Source organism: Haliotis cracherodii, unplaced genomic scaffold (genome assembly GCF_022045235.1).
Source record: "Haliotis cracherodii isolate W230 unplaced genomic scaffold, xgHalCrac1.p SCAF_10, whole genome shotgun sequence".
Classification (NCBI taxonomy): domain Eukaryota; kingdom Metazoa; phylum Mollusca; class Gastropoda; order Lepetellida; family Haliotidae; genus Haliotis; species Haliotis cracherodii.
This window is the reverse complement of record NW_027266265.1, coordinates 9,330,961-9,346,571: the sequence shown is the minus strand read 5'-3', so window position 1 is coordinate 9,346,571 and position 15,611 is coordinate 9,330,961. Positions and strand designations below refer to the sequence as shown.

At 40.8% G+C, this 15,611-nt stretch overlaps 1 protein-coding gene across 2 annotated transcripts in view; it reads left to right on the top strand.

Moving 5' to 3' along the window:
• Window positions 1–15,611, top strand: part of LOC139446204 (probable G-protein coupled receptor CG31760) — a 266,996-nt gene that overhangs the window by 59,531 nt on the left and 191,854 nt on the right. For both annotated transcript variants that reach the window (XM_071227532.1, XM_071227523.1), the window contains exon 2: window positions 14,368–15,439. In XM_071227532.1, coding sequence (XP_071083633.1) covers window positions 14,764–15,439 — 676 coding nt within the window. In that variant the 5' untranslated portion in view covers window positions 14,368–14,763. The remainder of the gene's footprint in view (window positions 1–14,367; window positions 15,440–15,611) is intronic.

The window sequence follows — 15,611 nt, the reverse complement described above, 5'->3', positions numbered from 1 at the left end:
ACTATTGGTTACACATTTACAGGCTACCATCTCCGAATTACTATTGGTTGTAACGTTACTAGCTACCACCTGAGAGTGACTATTGGTTGTACATTTACATATTACCATCACAGAGTGTCCAATTGTAGTACTGCTACAGGCTACCACCTGAGAGGGACTAATGGTAGCACTGCTACAGGCTACCACCTGAGAGTGACTAATGGTAGCACTTCTACAGGCTACCACCTGAGAGGGACTAATGGTAAAACTGCTACAGGCTCCCACCAAAGACATACATGCGCACGTCCTAAGATTACTACCTCTTGCTCTGGTCACACAAAGTACGTCATCCCACTCACACGGAAGAGAAACTACGCTACCAACCATTGCGTTGTTTGTGTCAGACACACGTACTGAATTGTACCGACTACAAAGCAAACGTGTTATAATAAGCACAGTCTTGTCATTTTCCAAACCTGGAACCACTATATGTATTCTAGGAAGAACCTCATTTCAGATAAGTGCATTAGGAACACCAGCATCCCATCTAGACATCTTTTGTTTCTACACCACACGCTGCCAATTAGCTGCATGTATCAACATGGACACATACAAATATGTAAATGTAATATGTAAACAACGAACAACAAATCCCTCCCATGTATATTCAATGTAACACAAATATCTGATCAATTTCATATCAATAACACTTTATCTGATATTGGCAAGTGTGGTCGTCATGGCCCTATCTAGTTAATCGCTTGTCTATGACGCTGTATCGTTCTCTGTGATGCATCAAGACGTGCATTATTAATCATATACCTTAGGTGCGATACTTACTGTATTCTCATGCTCTGTATGTCACAATGATAGACATTATCATCGAAGAAGAAGGACACACCAGCTTCATGTGCGTCTGATAAATGTTAATTGCTGCCTTATATAATTGTTTGATGAAGTGCGGCTGATAGATGACTGATTGGGGCGAAGGTGTTCCTGTACGAGAAGACATTAGAAAGTGATATATCATCATGTTAATTATGAAAGTGTCACATAACTCCTTCTTATCTTATTCATCAAAAAGAAATGCTCTTATTCCACAGATGCAATGGTATATGTAGCTCGTGTTGAATACCCTCTGAAGCGAGCTTTGAAAGGTGCGCCGTTGGAATTCGTACGGCACTGCGATTATCATATTAGTTTTTAAAAGCTTTTGTTAAATCTATGGATTGAGGATTCAATGAAAGTTTAATTTAGAAATCTATCTATCCTTAGGCATTCCACAGATGCACTGGTATTTATAGGTCGTGTTGACTACCTTCTGAAACGTGCATTGAAAGATGCATTGTTGGAATTCTTACGGTATTGTGATTATTATACAAGTTTTTAAAGCTTTTCCTAAATTTATGGATTGAAGATTCAATGAAAGTTTAATTTAGAAATCTATCTATCCTAAGGTATTCCACAGATGCAGTGGTATTAATAGGTCGTGTTGACTACCTTCTGAAACGTGCATTGAAAGATGGATTGTTGGATATTCTTACGGTATTGCGATTATTATACAAGTTTTTAAAACCTTTTCCTAAATTTATGGATTGAAGATTCGATGAAAGTTTGATTGAGAAATCTATCCTTAGGCTTTCCATTTATAACTACTGACAGACAACATAAGTGCCATGTTGAAATCTACATATTTCTTATTGTGAGAATACATTTGTGACCTTACATTTATAATGCGTCACCATTAATATTATAAATACATATATACATACAATTTTAATTTTAATGTTTCAAGTGTTTATTTATTACCATGCTTGGTCTCTCAGTTGTTGGTACCACCAGTAAATATCATTCAATCATAGCTCCGCCATGGCTCAGTATTCCCACGACAATTTGTGAATCCTTGACAAATCCGGGAACAAGCGTGTCCCTACTTTATAACCAGATCAATAGGATATACATTGTAAGTCTCGTATGGCTTCTGCTATCCATTGCGCATGTCAAGCATGTGCCTCGAGAGTTTAAATATCCGTGTTCACCGAATCGTTCTATACCATCTGTCACTTCTAATTTAGTTAATTTTGATAAGAATGATATTATTTTTTTAATTTTCCTTTTAATATCCCATGCAAGGAACTAAAGCTTTTGTAAATTTCAATTAAATCAACAGATTTTTTTTTCAAATGTGCTTTTAATAGAAGAACTGTATTAGAAGTTATACAAGTGATATTCACACATCCTGGTCGTAGTCACAGAGTTAATGTATCTTGGACGCCTGATTACACACGTATGCAGCAGACAAAACGGTTTTATTCAAAGATGCTTAATTATCTGTTCCATGCTTTAGACGTATATTCACGCTGTCTTATGACTAGTAGTTTACTTCGGTTTGGACAGACAGTGTGTATTATGAAGCCACCTATTGTCTGAGATTTCCCGAAAACCAGACACATTCCTTTCTCCTGGGGGTAAGATGGCCGTCGGATACACGTTAACTAACCTTATATCAGCGCCAACATATACCGTACCACTTTGAAGTCCATATAAAATCAGCCATACCAATTTATTTAAGAAGTGGCCTTTAATCTCAAATAGTTAGAGCAATCAATGTCCAGTCCCATAAATAACCCCTAACACGTGAATGAAAAAAATGAGCTCGGCCGCATTGCAGCTCAACTTTAACGTTGTAAAATGCACACATTTTTTGTGTCCGTGTAATATGCATTAAACGTTCCACTGAATGATAATTGATAACATTGTGATTTAAATAAATGCAGTTATGCAGTTGATAAGGTTTCCTAATGGCTTGGTTAAAAGATTTCAAACCAAATGCATGTCAGTCTATCATCTTGTTTGTAAATGGCCTTTTCATCATTTACGTGTTACAGAGTGAGGGAGAAAGATGTTATATTGTTGAGAGTGAGAAACTTTACAAAATTCAATTGGATCGAGCGTAAAAAAAATACACTGAAAAAATAACCTTGTATTTGAGGCTATGGCATTAGTTGGATAAGAAACGGAGCGGAACAGGGTAACACGATTCCACTGTGGTTCTGAGAGAACTCTTTTCACTTCAATTACTTTTGTATAAAATTTCTGTTCTGCCGACTCAATTATCTTCCTTTAAATGCCTTGAAATTATCATGGTATCGTGTGATACTATCGTGATCATCACGGAACTCTCACGTCGAGCTCTAATACTGAAGTATGATGGAATTAAAATACAAATAAATTATACTGTGTTATAAGGGTGAATGGGTACGATAACATAGGGCGAATTGTTACGTTGGGTGATGAAGTGCTGGTGTGTCCTAGCCACTTCATCCTTATTGCCTATCGTACAAGGACACACCACAACGGTCGTGGTCAGTGTTGTTGTAGATTTGACCTTCAGCCAGTCCCATGTAGTCCCGTGTCTGTCATTTAATAAATACATTGATCCAAATGGACACAGCTGTTATGATTAAATGCAACCAATTTTGAAGAGGTTATATTATGTTCAACGTACATTTGCATACAACCTAGGAATATAATGCCACATATCTCATTGTGTAAGTGAGTGAGTGAGTAAGTTGGGTGTTACGCCGGTTGTAGCAATATTCCTGCAATACCACGGCCGGAAAAAACATCAACACAGGATCAACACAAACAATATCAACACAGAGAGCATCAATACAGACTACAACACAGACACCATCCACACGGCATCAATACAGACAACATCAACACAGAGAGCATCAATACAATCAGTATCCACACAGACAACATCAACATCAGTACAGCATCAACACTGAAAAGATCAACACAGACATCAACACAAACAGCATCAACACAGACAACATCAACACAGACAACATCAACACAGACAACATCCACACAGACAACATCCGAACTGACAACATCCACACAGACAACATCAACTCAGACAACATCAACACAGACAACATCAACACAGACAACATCCACACAGACAACATCAACACAGACAACATCAACACAGACAACATCCACACAGACAACATCCACACTGACAACATCCACACAGACAACATCAACTCAGACAACATCAACACAGACAGCATCAACACAGACAACATCAACACAGACAACATCAACACAGACAACATCCACACAGACAACATCCACACAGACAACATCCACACTGACAACATCCACACAGACAACATCAACTCAGACAACATCCACACAGACAACATCCACACTGACAACATCCACACAGACAACATCAACTCAGACAACATCAACACAGACAACATCAACACAGACAACATCCACACAGACAACATCAACACAGACAACATCAACACAGACAACATCCACACAGACAACATCCACACTGACAACATCCACACAGACAACATCAACTCAGACAACATCAACACAGACAGCATCAACACAGACAACATCAACACAGACAACATCAACACAGACAACATCCACACAGACAACATCCACACAGACAACATCCACACAGACAACATCAACTCAGACAACATCAACACAGACAACATCAACACAGACAACATCAACACAGACACCATCAACACAGACAACTTCAACACAGCATCAACTCAGACAACATCAACACATACAACATCCAAACAGTCAACGTCGACACTGACAACATCAACACAGACAACATCAACACAGACAACATTAACACAGACAACTTCATCACAGCATCAACACAGACAACATCAACACAGACAACTTCAACACAGACAACATCAACATCAGTACAGCATCAACACAGACAACATCAACACAGATAACATCCACACTGACAACATCAACACACACAACATAACACAGACAGCATCAACACAGACAACATCATCACAGACAACATCCACACAGACAACATCAACTCAGACAACATCAACACAGACAACATCAACACAGACAACATCCACACAGACAACATCAACACAGACAACATCAACACAGACAACATCCACACAGACAACATCCACACTGACAACATCCACACAGACAACATCAACTCAGACAACATCAACACAGACAGCATCAACACAGACAACATCAACACAGACAACATCAACACAGACAACATCCACACAGACAACATCCACACTGACAACATCCACACAGACAACATCAACTCAGACAACATCAACACAGACAACATCAACACAGACAACATCAACACAGACACCATCAACACAGACAACTTCAACACAGCATCAACTCAGACAACATCAACACATACAACATCCAAACAGTCAACGTCGACACTGACAACATCAACACAGACAGCAACAACACAGACAACATTAACACAGACAACTTCATCACAGCATCAACACAGACAACATCAACACAGACAACTTCAACACAGACAACATCAACATCAGTACAGCATCAACACAGACAACATCAACACAGATAACATCCACACTGACAACATCAACACACACAACATAACACAGACAGCATCAACACAGACAACATCATCACAGACAAAATCAACACAGACAGCATCAACACACACAACATCAACACAGACAGCAACAACACAGACAACCACTTTTACAGACAACATCAACGCAGACAGCATTAACACAGGCAACATCCACACAGACAACATCCACACAGACAACATCATCACAGACAACATCAACGCAGACAGCATCAACACAGGGAACATCCACACTGACACCATCCACACAGACACCATCAACACAGCATCAACAAAACATCCACACAGACAACATCCACATTGACACCATCCACACTGACACCATCCACATTGACACCATCAACACAGCATCAACACAGACAGCATCTACACAGACAACATCAACACAGATAACATCCACACAGACAACTTCAACGCAGACAACATCAACACAGACAACATCAACACAGACAACATCAACACAGACAACATCAACACAGACAACATCCACACAGACAACATCAACACAGACAACATCCACACAGACAACATCAACACAGACAACATCCACACAGACAACATCAACACAGACAACATCAACACAGACAACATCCACACAGACAACATCAACACAGACAACATCCACACAGACAACATCAACACAGACAACATCCACACAGACAACATCATCACAGACAACATCAACACAGACAACATCCACACAGACAACATCCACACAGACAACATCAACACAGACAACATCAACACAGACAACATCAACACAGACAACATCAACACAGACAACTTCAACACAGCATCAACTCAGACAACATCAACACAGACAACTTCAACACAGACAACATCAACACAGACAACATCAACGCAGACAACTTCAACACAGACAACATCATCACAGACAACATCAACACAGACAACATCATCACAGACAACATCAACACAGATAACATCCACACAGACAACTTCAACGCAGACAACATCAACACAGACAACATCATCACAGACAACATCAACACAGACAACATCAACACAGATAACATCCACACAGACAACTTCAACGCAGACAACATCAACACAGACAACATCAACACAGACAACATCAACACTGACAACATCAACACAGACAACATCCACACAGACAACATCAACACAGACAGCATCCACACAGACAACATCAACACAGACAACATCAACACAGACAGCATCCACACAGACAACATCAACACAGACAACATCCACACAGACAACATCAACACAGACAACATCAACACAGACATCCACACTGACAACATCAACACAGACAACATCAACACAGACAGCATCAACACAGACAACATCAACACAACATCAACACAACATCAACACAGACAACATCCACACAGACAGCATCAACACTGACAACATCAACACAGACATCAACACAACATCAACACAGACATCAACACAAACAGCATCAACACAGACAACATCAACACAGACACATCAACACAGACATCCACACTGACAACATCAACACAGACAACATCAACACAGACAACATCAACACAGACAGCATCAACACAACATCAACACAAAGGGTAATACAACATGATTATCTATAACCTACACTAGGAACGAAGTAAGAAACTTTAAATGTCAAATGAATATCGTCTACCATTATTGAGGCCGGGTTTATCAACAGTGGGACCCAACTGCTGAGTTTTCTCCGCCAGATCGTTATAATCCGCCACTGTCGAGCTTCCAGCAGGCTCTTTCCAATTATTTCAGCGGAAAGGACCGTAAACCATCCCGTCAACCTGATCGCTGATGACGCAATTACGACCGTGGCTTATACCCAGGCCTATATTGTAGACTGCCATTGTCACCCATTTCCTTCGCCCCATGCTGTCTTTATTGTACAAGTGTATAGAAGGCAGCGGGGACAGTTCCTATTGAGACATGCTGGCAGCCGAGCTAAAGCTATCTGGGTTTATAGTTCCACAAGAATTTGAGCTCATGAGGTAGGCTTCGTCTCAATAATCTCTATAGGTTACGTTATATTTGCACCATCTCAACATAATTTGCTCGCCACGCTTTTCTGATATCTCAAGTTCACTGGAACAGGGTTTTTATTTAATTTGTACACCAACGCAAGAGCTAATGATTTTTTTGTTTTGTTTTGTTTATTGTTTAACGCCGCACTCAGCAATATTTTAGCTATATGACGGCGGTCTGTAAATAATCGAGTCTGGACCAGAAAATCCAGTGATTGATATCATGAACATCGATCCACGCAATTTGGATCGATGACATGCATCAACCAAGTCAGCGAGCCTGACCACCCGATCCCGTTAGTCGCCTTTTACTACAAGCATAGTCGTCTTTTAGTCAAGCATGGGTTGCTGAAGACCTATTCTACCCCGGATCTTCACGGGTCAATGATAGAATGAAAAGCGTAATCAAATAATAGTTGCATAATAGCATGTGTTTGTACGTCCCATTTGCATATTATTTCATGATCAATTGAAAATTGGTTTTATAATTGCATTTGTATTAAATAGGTAACATTTGGCTTAATGTTTAGTTCCACGTGCTGCAGCTGGTGTTGGGTATGCCTAACACATGGTGTTCAATTGATGTGTTGTGGATAAAAATGGAATATGATACCTAAATGCTGACCGTAATGTGATTGAAAGGATTTTTTTTATTTTTAATACTTTGTTAAAGCTTATATTTCCGTCATGAAGAGCTGGTCACATCAGTAGTTGTTGCATTCAATCTCTTTCAGCGCGTGACATTTGGACGAAATTTGAGAGCAACGGTCTCAAAGTAAAAATAAAAGGTCACACTCACCGCTGTCGACATGTGCGTATTCGGCGTGTCACATACATCAGACTTACTCCCCGTGAAAGAAACAAGAGTGAGTGAGTTTGGTTTACGCCGCTTTTAACAGTATCCCAGTAACATCATGGCGTGTGAGCTAAATGTGGGAGGAAAGCCCGAAGTGGTGCAGGTCTCAGACGTTTACCACTCCGGTGAAACCCACGAGCACTGGTATGGTGCTGACAAACCTAGAAAAAATAATCGGGGCGAACCGGGACTCGAACCCACAATCATAGGTTCCAGGCGTGTCCAAGGGACGGAATTCTGAACAGCAAATGGCGGCGCCTAAGACGACTTGGCCACCCGTGCCTCCGATTAAATCATGACAAAGTTTGAAGTGATGTTTTCAGTGAAGAACCGGGTTAAGATTGTCTTCATCAAGTCGTGCTTGTCGTAAGAGGTGACTAACGGGAACAGGTGATCGGGGTCACTGACTTGGTTGATGCATGTCATCGTCTCCAAATTGTTTAGATTGGTGCTCAGGATGTCAATCAATGGGTTGTCTTAACCAGGTTCGATGATTTCCGATCCGCCGTGATATTGATGGAATATTGCTGTGTGCGGCGTTAAACAAGCAAACGAGCCGTGATTTTTAAACTGGTTCCACTGTTGGTTTGCGCAGCCAGCTGTGTGCTTTTAACAACAGGCGGGGGCCAAGAGAAGTACCCTTTGTGACCAAGGCGTGTCATTCCGGGGCAAACCGAATCTTGCAGGTTATGGGGCGAGCTGCGAAGAATCGAAATGTGCACCTTAAGTGCCCATGAGCAGCATCCCTATTTACGAAGGTAAATAAACAAGAAGACGTGTGTACATCTCAAAGTTTGTTTTGGGCGATTATAAAACACTAATCTACTGATGTTATTTCAACTTTGAAGTGAGTGATTTTACTTCACAGCTTCGCGTAGTCCGTATTCTATTTGATACCGAGGACCAATGAATGCCATGCTTTGTCTCGTCCAATAGTACCTTACGAGACATAGGCACCGCCTGTACACTTGTTTAGGCAGATTGAACTGTGCAAAGTACTTGCTGTCCTCTCTCTGCCCTTTTATAAGACAGGGGCGGTCGGGTAGCCATCATCTATTATGTCCTGTCTTGCCTCAGAGTCATGGTATACTGTGTTTTCCAGCGTTTGTATATTTTGCTTTAATACATTTAATGTGACATAGGATATAGAGGATACCAGGAAGTAGTGATGCAAATGTTGTAATAACGAAACCAGTCATTAGAGAAATGATAAAAACATTTTGCTAATCGATTAAGTCATTGGCTATTAACCCAGGCAACATCTGTTAAGTAACTATATACATTGTGTGACTGCACACACACAGATAGACATCCTACACGCATACACACACATGCACACATGCAAACGCACACGCACACGCACAGAGAAACAGACGCGCGCACACACACACATTCGCATCCCACTCACATACACACACATATAAACACGCACACGCACAGAGACGCAGACATGCGCACATACACACACATACACATCCTACACATATTCACAAACGCAAACGCACATAGAAGCAGTCGCGCGCACACACATGTATGCACAACCTACACACATACACAAACTCAAACACACACACACACTTACATGTACACATACACACACATACACCTGTACGTGCGCACACAGAGATTCACATACATATTACCTCTTGCAGGCACACACACACACACATACACACACACACGCAGATGCGCATATACACACTCAAACACATACATCTCCTGCATGCGAGCACGCACACACACACATATATACCTCCCGCACGCGCGCGCGCACACACACACACACACACACACACACACACACACACACACACACACCTCCCGCACGCACGCACACACACACACACATATACCTTCCACACGCACACATACACACATAATCCACACAGACACGCACACACACACACATGCACACACCTCCTGGACGCTCTCATTCACGCGCACACAAACACACTTCCCCTACATACACACACATACTCACACAGACACACACTCATGCGCAAGTACACACACATTGTAAACTTCCTTTCAAGAGAAACAAACACAAGCCAGCCATTATCAATGACACAAACACTAGCACAAACCATCTTAGTGTCAGGCTTCAAAGGCCTACTCAACATGATACCCTTAAACCATGAAGCCTATAAAAAAGCCTTAAGTTGTTACATCAATCGATTATGAGACAAATAAGTTTGATTTCATCGATTTGTTTATAACATGCTCGAAGGATGTGTGTTTATCTCAATAGGGGAGTTGATGACAGCACAAAGCCACATTACATCAATCTACTTGCGTTCCGAGTCACTGATTGTCCAATCAATGTTCTCGGAAGGCATTTGAAAGAGTCTATTACATATTAATTTTTCTTGGGCTTTGTCCATGCTCTCACGGCCGACGCTATAAGCATCTTACAGAGGGCCCACGCAGCTTGTGATTTGGTTTGATACTGCAACGTCTTTGCGACAAAATGTATTTTTTCTCACAATACCTTCCACTTGTCTGATGTTTGGCCGGTGTCTGGGACGCTGACTAGATACATAGTCACTGTCAATGTGCTTGAGATAATTCACTTCCACGTCCACAGTTAGGGATCGAACACGGAGTATATGTAGAGACATGGTCTTTACTAGTGGAGTCGTCATGGAGTCGTTCTTTGATGCGAAATACTCCTTTAAAGTATTTCCCTATGTACATTGTGAAGGTCGTAGTGTAGACATATAGGTTATGCTGGTTAATTTAAATTTGATTTACATGTGATAAAAGCGACATATTCTTTCAAAATCATTAGAATTATCTACTGCTGTCTCAGTCAAAAATAGGAATTGGAAGGGACATTATTTTCGTCAGTAATGTGTCAAATATGGAAATACCCTCCATATGTATCCCATGACACGGACCAGTGAAGATCCGGGTCCGTGAAGATCCGGGATAGAACAGGTCAAAAGCAACCCATGTTATAAACCCGATCTAACATCTTCATTGTACATTTGTTGAACCCAGCAATACATGTCCACTTGAACGTCCGTTTATGTAACTTCTGATAAATGTATAAAAGTGAGTGAGTGAGTGAGTTGGGTTTAACGCCGCTTTTAACAGTATTCCAGTTATATCCCGGCGTGTCAGCTTAATGTGGGAGGAAAGACCGAAGTGATGCAGGTCTCAAACGTTTACCGCTTCGGTGAAACCCACGAGCACGGGTATGGTGCTGACAAACCTAGAAACATAATTGTGGCGAACCGGGATTCGAACCCACAATCATAGGTTTCTGGCGTGCCCAAGGGACGCAACTGTGTACAGCGAATCGCGGCGCCTTAGACGACTGGGCCACCCGTGCCCCCAAATGTATAAAAGAGGAATGGATAGGGTCAGGTCAAAAGTTGATGGAACTAACGCCTTGTTTGGGCAGATTTCATCCTCAGTTGACATACAGGCCATAAGTAGGATAGTTCTTTGATCAAACAATTATTGTAGTGATGCATATATAAGATGGTTATATTATTCGAGGTCTTGTCCGCGCAATTAACAACAAAGCGTTCAGGCAGGGCAGTCAGGCTTCGGATGACATGGACGAAATGAGTTTATATACTGAATTAAATATGACGAAGAGATATTTGGTTTCATTTGAATTCATACCAACTATAAAGCACAACATTTTGTGATATGTGTTCAGTTAAATAGGCTTAAATATACTTATAGTTTTTAACGTAAAATCATCTTTCTAGAACGATATTTTGTATTAGCGACAAACGTCTTTCCATAATGGTAAGGATTCTCTTCCAGACATAAAGGTGATTGTACTGTTCCGACTATATCATCAGCATGTGATTATGAATCACTATTAACTAGTGATGAAGCTGGAGTTGATTACTAATATTATGCTTGAGACATCATATTTTCATGAAGACTTTAGATGCTTTTTGTAAACAAGGATCCGTATAAGATACAGATAACTATTGTTGTATCAAGCAGTTTTAGCAAAGTATTCATATATATGTCAATAGCAAAAGATTGGTGTTCTGGGTTGAATGCGTTTGCGTGTGGTACGATCGGGATTCAGGTAAAGCTATTCGACAAGTGATAATATATTTATGTCGCAAACAATAAAGTACTCAGCAAAGAAGGGATGTAAATGTTATGCGTTTTTATAGATTTGTGTAAAGCCATTAATTCTGTTTGCAGAAACATATAATTATCATCACGTTTGAAACACGTTAATATGCAGTATGTGTGCGAGATGCCGTCATTGTATTTAACACATTTGAAATCAATATTGGCGTTATACAAGGAGTCATTTTAAGTCCATATTTGTTCTCATCCTACTGTAAAGGGGAATATAATGTTCAGAACTGCGTGAGTAACATGGACACGTCATTATGAGCTGATAATCACTTTCTATTTCGGAAGTATTTACATATATAGAAAATGTTTTACAGCGATTAAAATGTTGGTTCATACGCGGAATGTCCTTGATGAAATGAATTTGTATTGATTATATCATGCCAGTTTCAAAAAGGCGTGAACGATTTGAACAATTTTCATGTCAAATATGTTGGCTGTTAGTTTAAATAGAATTGTGAGATGATTGTACACTATGCCGTCCGTGCTTGTATAGAGAGTGTTACCATTATCATGCTCACAAGGCGTGCCAATATAAATATTCCGTGATGTTTATAATATAATGCCACATTTACGAGAAAACGGTTGTAGAATCACTTTTCAGAACCATTAAGGTATCACCATTTCAGATACATTTTAGTAACATTTATCTTGACGTTGTCCAATAAAATTCTGACTGATCCATCTTTCTGTGCGTATCAATGACAATGGCATCGATGAGTATTGCATCATCTGATAACAACCACATGCAAAGGTAGGTCAAATTCACATGAAAAAAACAGCCACGGAAAATAAGTTTTTCCTTCTTTTTTTGAGAATCTGTTTAACCACTTAAGGTATCGCGATAGGCATTTAACTTCCATTGATGCATACGATGTTGCCTCCTTTCTCAGAATATGTGGAATCAATGTTGATAAAAGCCGTTTTATGGTTAGACATTTGCTGAGTGCGGCGATGAACAACAAACAAACAAACAAACACAGCGTAACTGTTCGCCTCCAAAATAAAGTTCAGGTTATAAAATCAATAAAACAATTCATATTTATTGATCATTTTGTCACCGGTAATTATGCAGAAAAGAAAATGTCAATCATGCTGACGCGGCAACTTTAGTTGCTGTCTGGCTTTGTTGATGTTTCAAACAAAATTATATCCAGGTGAGCTACAGTACCGTAGCAATATTACAATTACACAACCGTGGTGATTACAAACAAACGCTTCTTATATTTCTACTGAACTGCACATGGTACTAATTGATATTCCATAACAAAAATCACATACGTTCCCTATTGGTATTTGTTTTTATGAATGTTTGCTTGAAACAGCAATGCACGACGGTATTAAGTCTGTTTCTTGATTAAGTATTTAGGCGTAGCTTGTCTGAAACCTTAACCGCTGTTATCGGTCATTAAACAGACTAAACATGTCCAGCGATAGAAATACACTTGTTATTGTCCTACTGTAGAGGTCCACAAGGAATACACCCTTTAAGCACTAACTGCCATGACGCACGACTCTTCATGCGTTTCGGTCAACCTCAACCACAGTGTGACCAAAGCAAATGATAGCATATTATCCCAATGAGAATCCCGAAACTAAGATTCCCCCTGGCGCTCCCCAGCTTTCTTCCGTTACCGTTATAAACGTGCGTTAATTAGCTTATACTAAGGCTACCTACACTTAACGGATTAGGAGGGCGTCATTAAAAACAGTTAGTAAGAAAGTAAGCACTTCTTTTGTCCGCAGCTCGACAGTTAATAATGTATGTCTCCCAGTTCAATTCCTCATTGTCAGTGCGGGGTTTATACTCCCGAAATCAGTCATCAACTTATTGCACCACTGTCGTTAGTAGAGTCAACCACTGCCATGTCCGCGACTGTCATCTGCAGTGTACACAACCCTTATTTTCCCCCTTTGTATTCCAGACCGTTGCTTCAGTCCGCCTCTAGTGCTGTCACCACAAGCTGATCCGCAAGCGAGTCCCGCCAAATGAACGCAGAGAGTTGCACCTGGACTTCGCAGTATCATCGATCTAGAGGCTGTGTCTAACACAACTTTCTCAATCATGGCATGGAAGCATTTCGGAAGCGCGTGCGGTGGGGGTCTGGACTAAATCTTTTCTTTGACTGCTCGGTTCTTTCTCAGTGTCAAATTCAGCTTCTGTCCTGCTTAAACCATATGTTGTTCCTTGTGTGAAGCTCTCATGCCATTTCTCGTGTGTTTAGTACGAGCCAACGACATTGTTTTAGTGATGGAATGATTCGGAGGGATTGTACCAAGGTTTGCCGCAGTGGTTAACTGGATACTTTCGTGTGTTTATCATGTTCGGAGAGATGTATCGCGGGAGCCTAAACCTGTGTGTTTTGTTTGGATACATCTTATTCTTTAATTCATTTATCGCCACCCGGAGTAGCATTATAGTAAACTACACTGTGTTTAGTCACCAACCGGGCATGGACGACCATAACTCCACCGTCAGATGGGTGGATGGCGTGTCCTCTGCTGCACTGCCCGAACCGACCACCCAGCCGGAACTAGATGTTGTGGAACAGTTTCTGGAGGTTGTTGAGCAATACCAAACTGGAAAAGAAAACTGCACCCCAGGAACTCATTATAATCTCGGAAAGGGAGTTATCAGACAGTACGGTCTTAAACGGTTCAAACGACAAGCCATGGTGGCAGTAAACCGAGCTAACTTTCTCACAAGAATATGGATGCAGGCAGCGGATGCCGTGACAAGGTCTGAATATCTGTTTTACACGCAGGTGAGATCCATGGTTGAAGGTGATCCCGATATTTTTGCAGCAGGAAATTGTTACGATAACTTCGAGTTTAAGAACTACCACCTGTTTTGCCCCTTCGCATATCGGACGGAGAATGGGCAAGTTAACGTCAAGGACTTGTCAGTTGAGTATGACTACCTGGATAACAGCTCCGAGTGGTTCTACTCCGCCAGGATGAAGGCGGGCATGGTAGAGAACTTCAATTATACTTATGGTAAGTACCTAGTTTCCTTACTGTAACCTACCGAGTTTGCTGTTGAGATCACCTCTACCAATAACACCAGCGTTGATGGCAGTGCCATTGCCAATAATGCTGACGTTTGCATTTATTAACTTTGGTGTTGAATAGTGTATAGTTTAACCACAAAAAAACACATTAACAACAA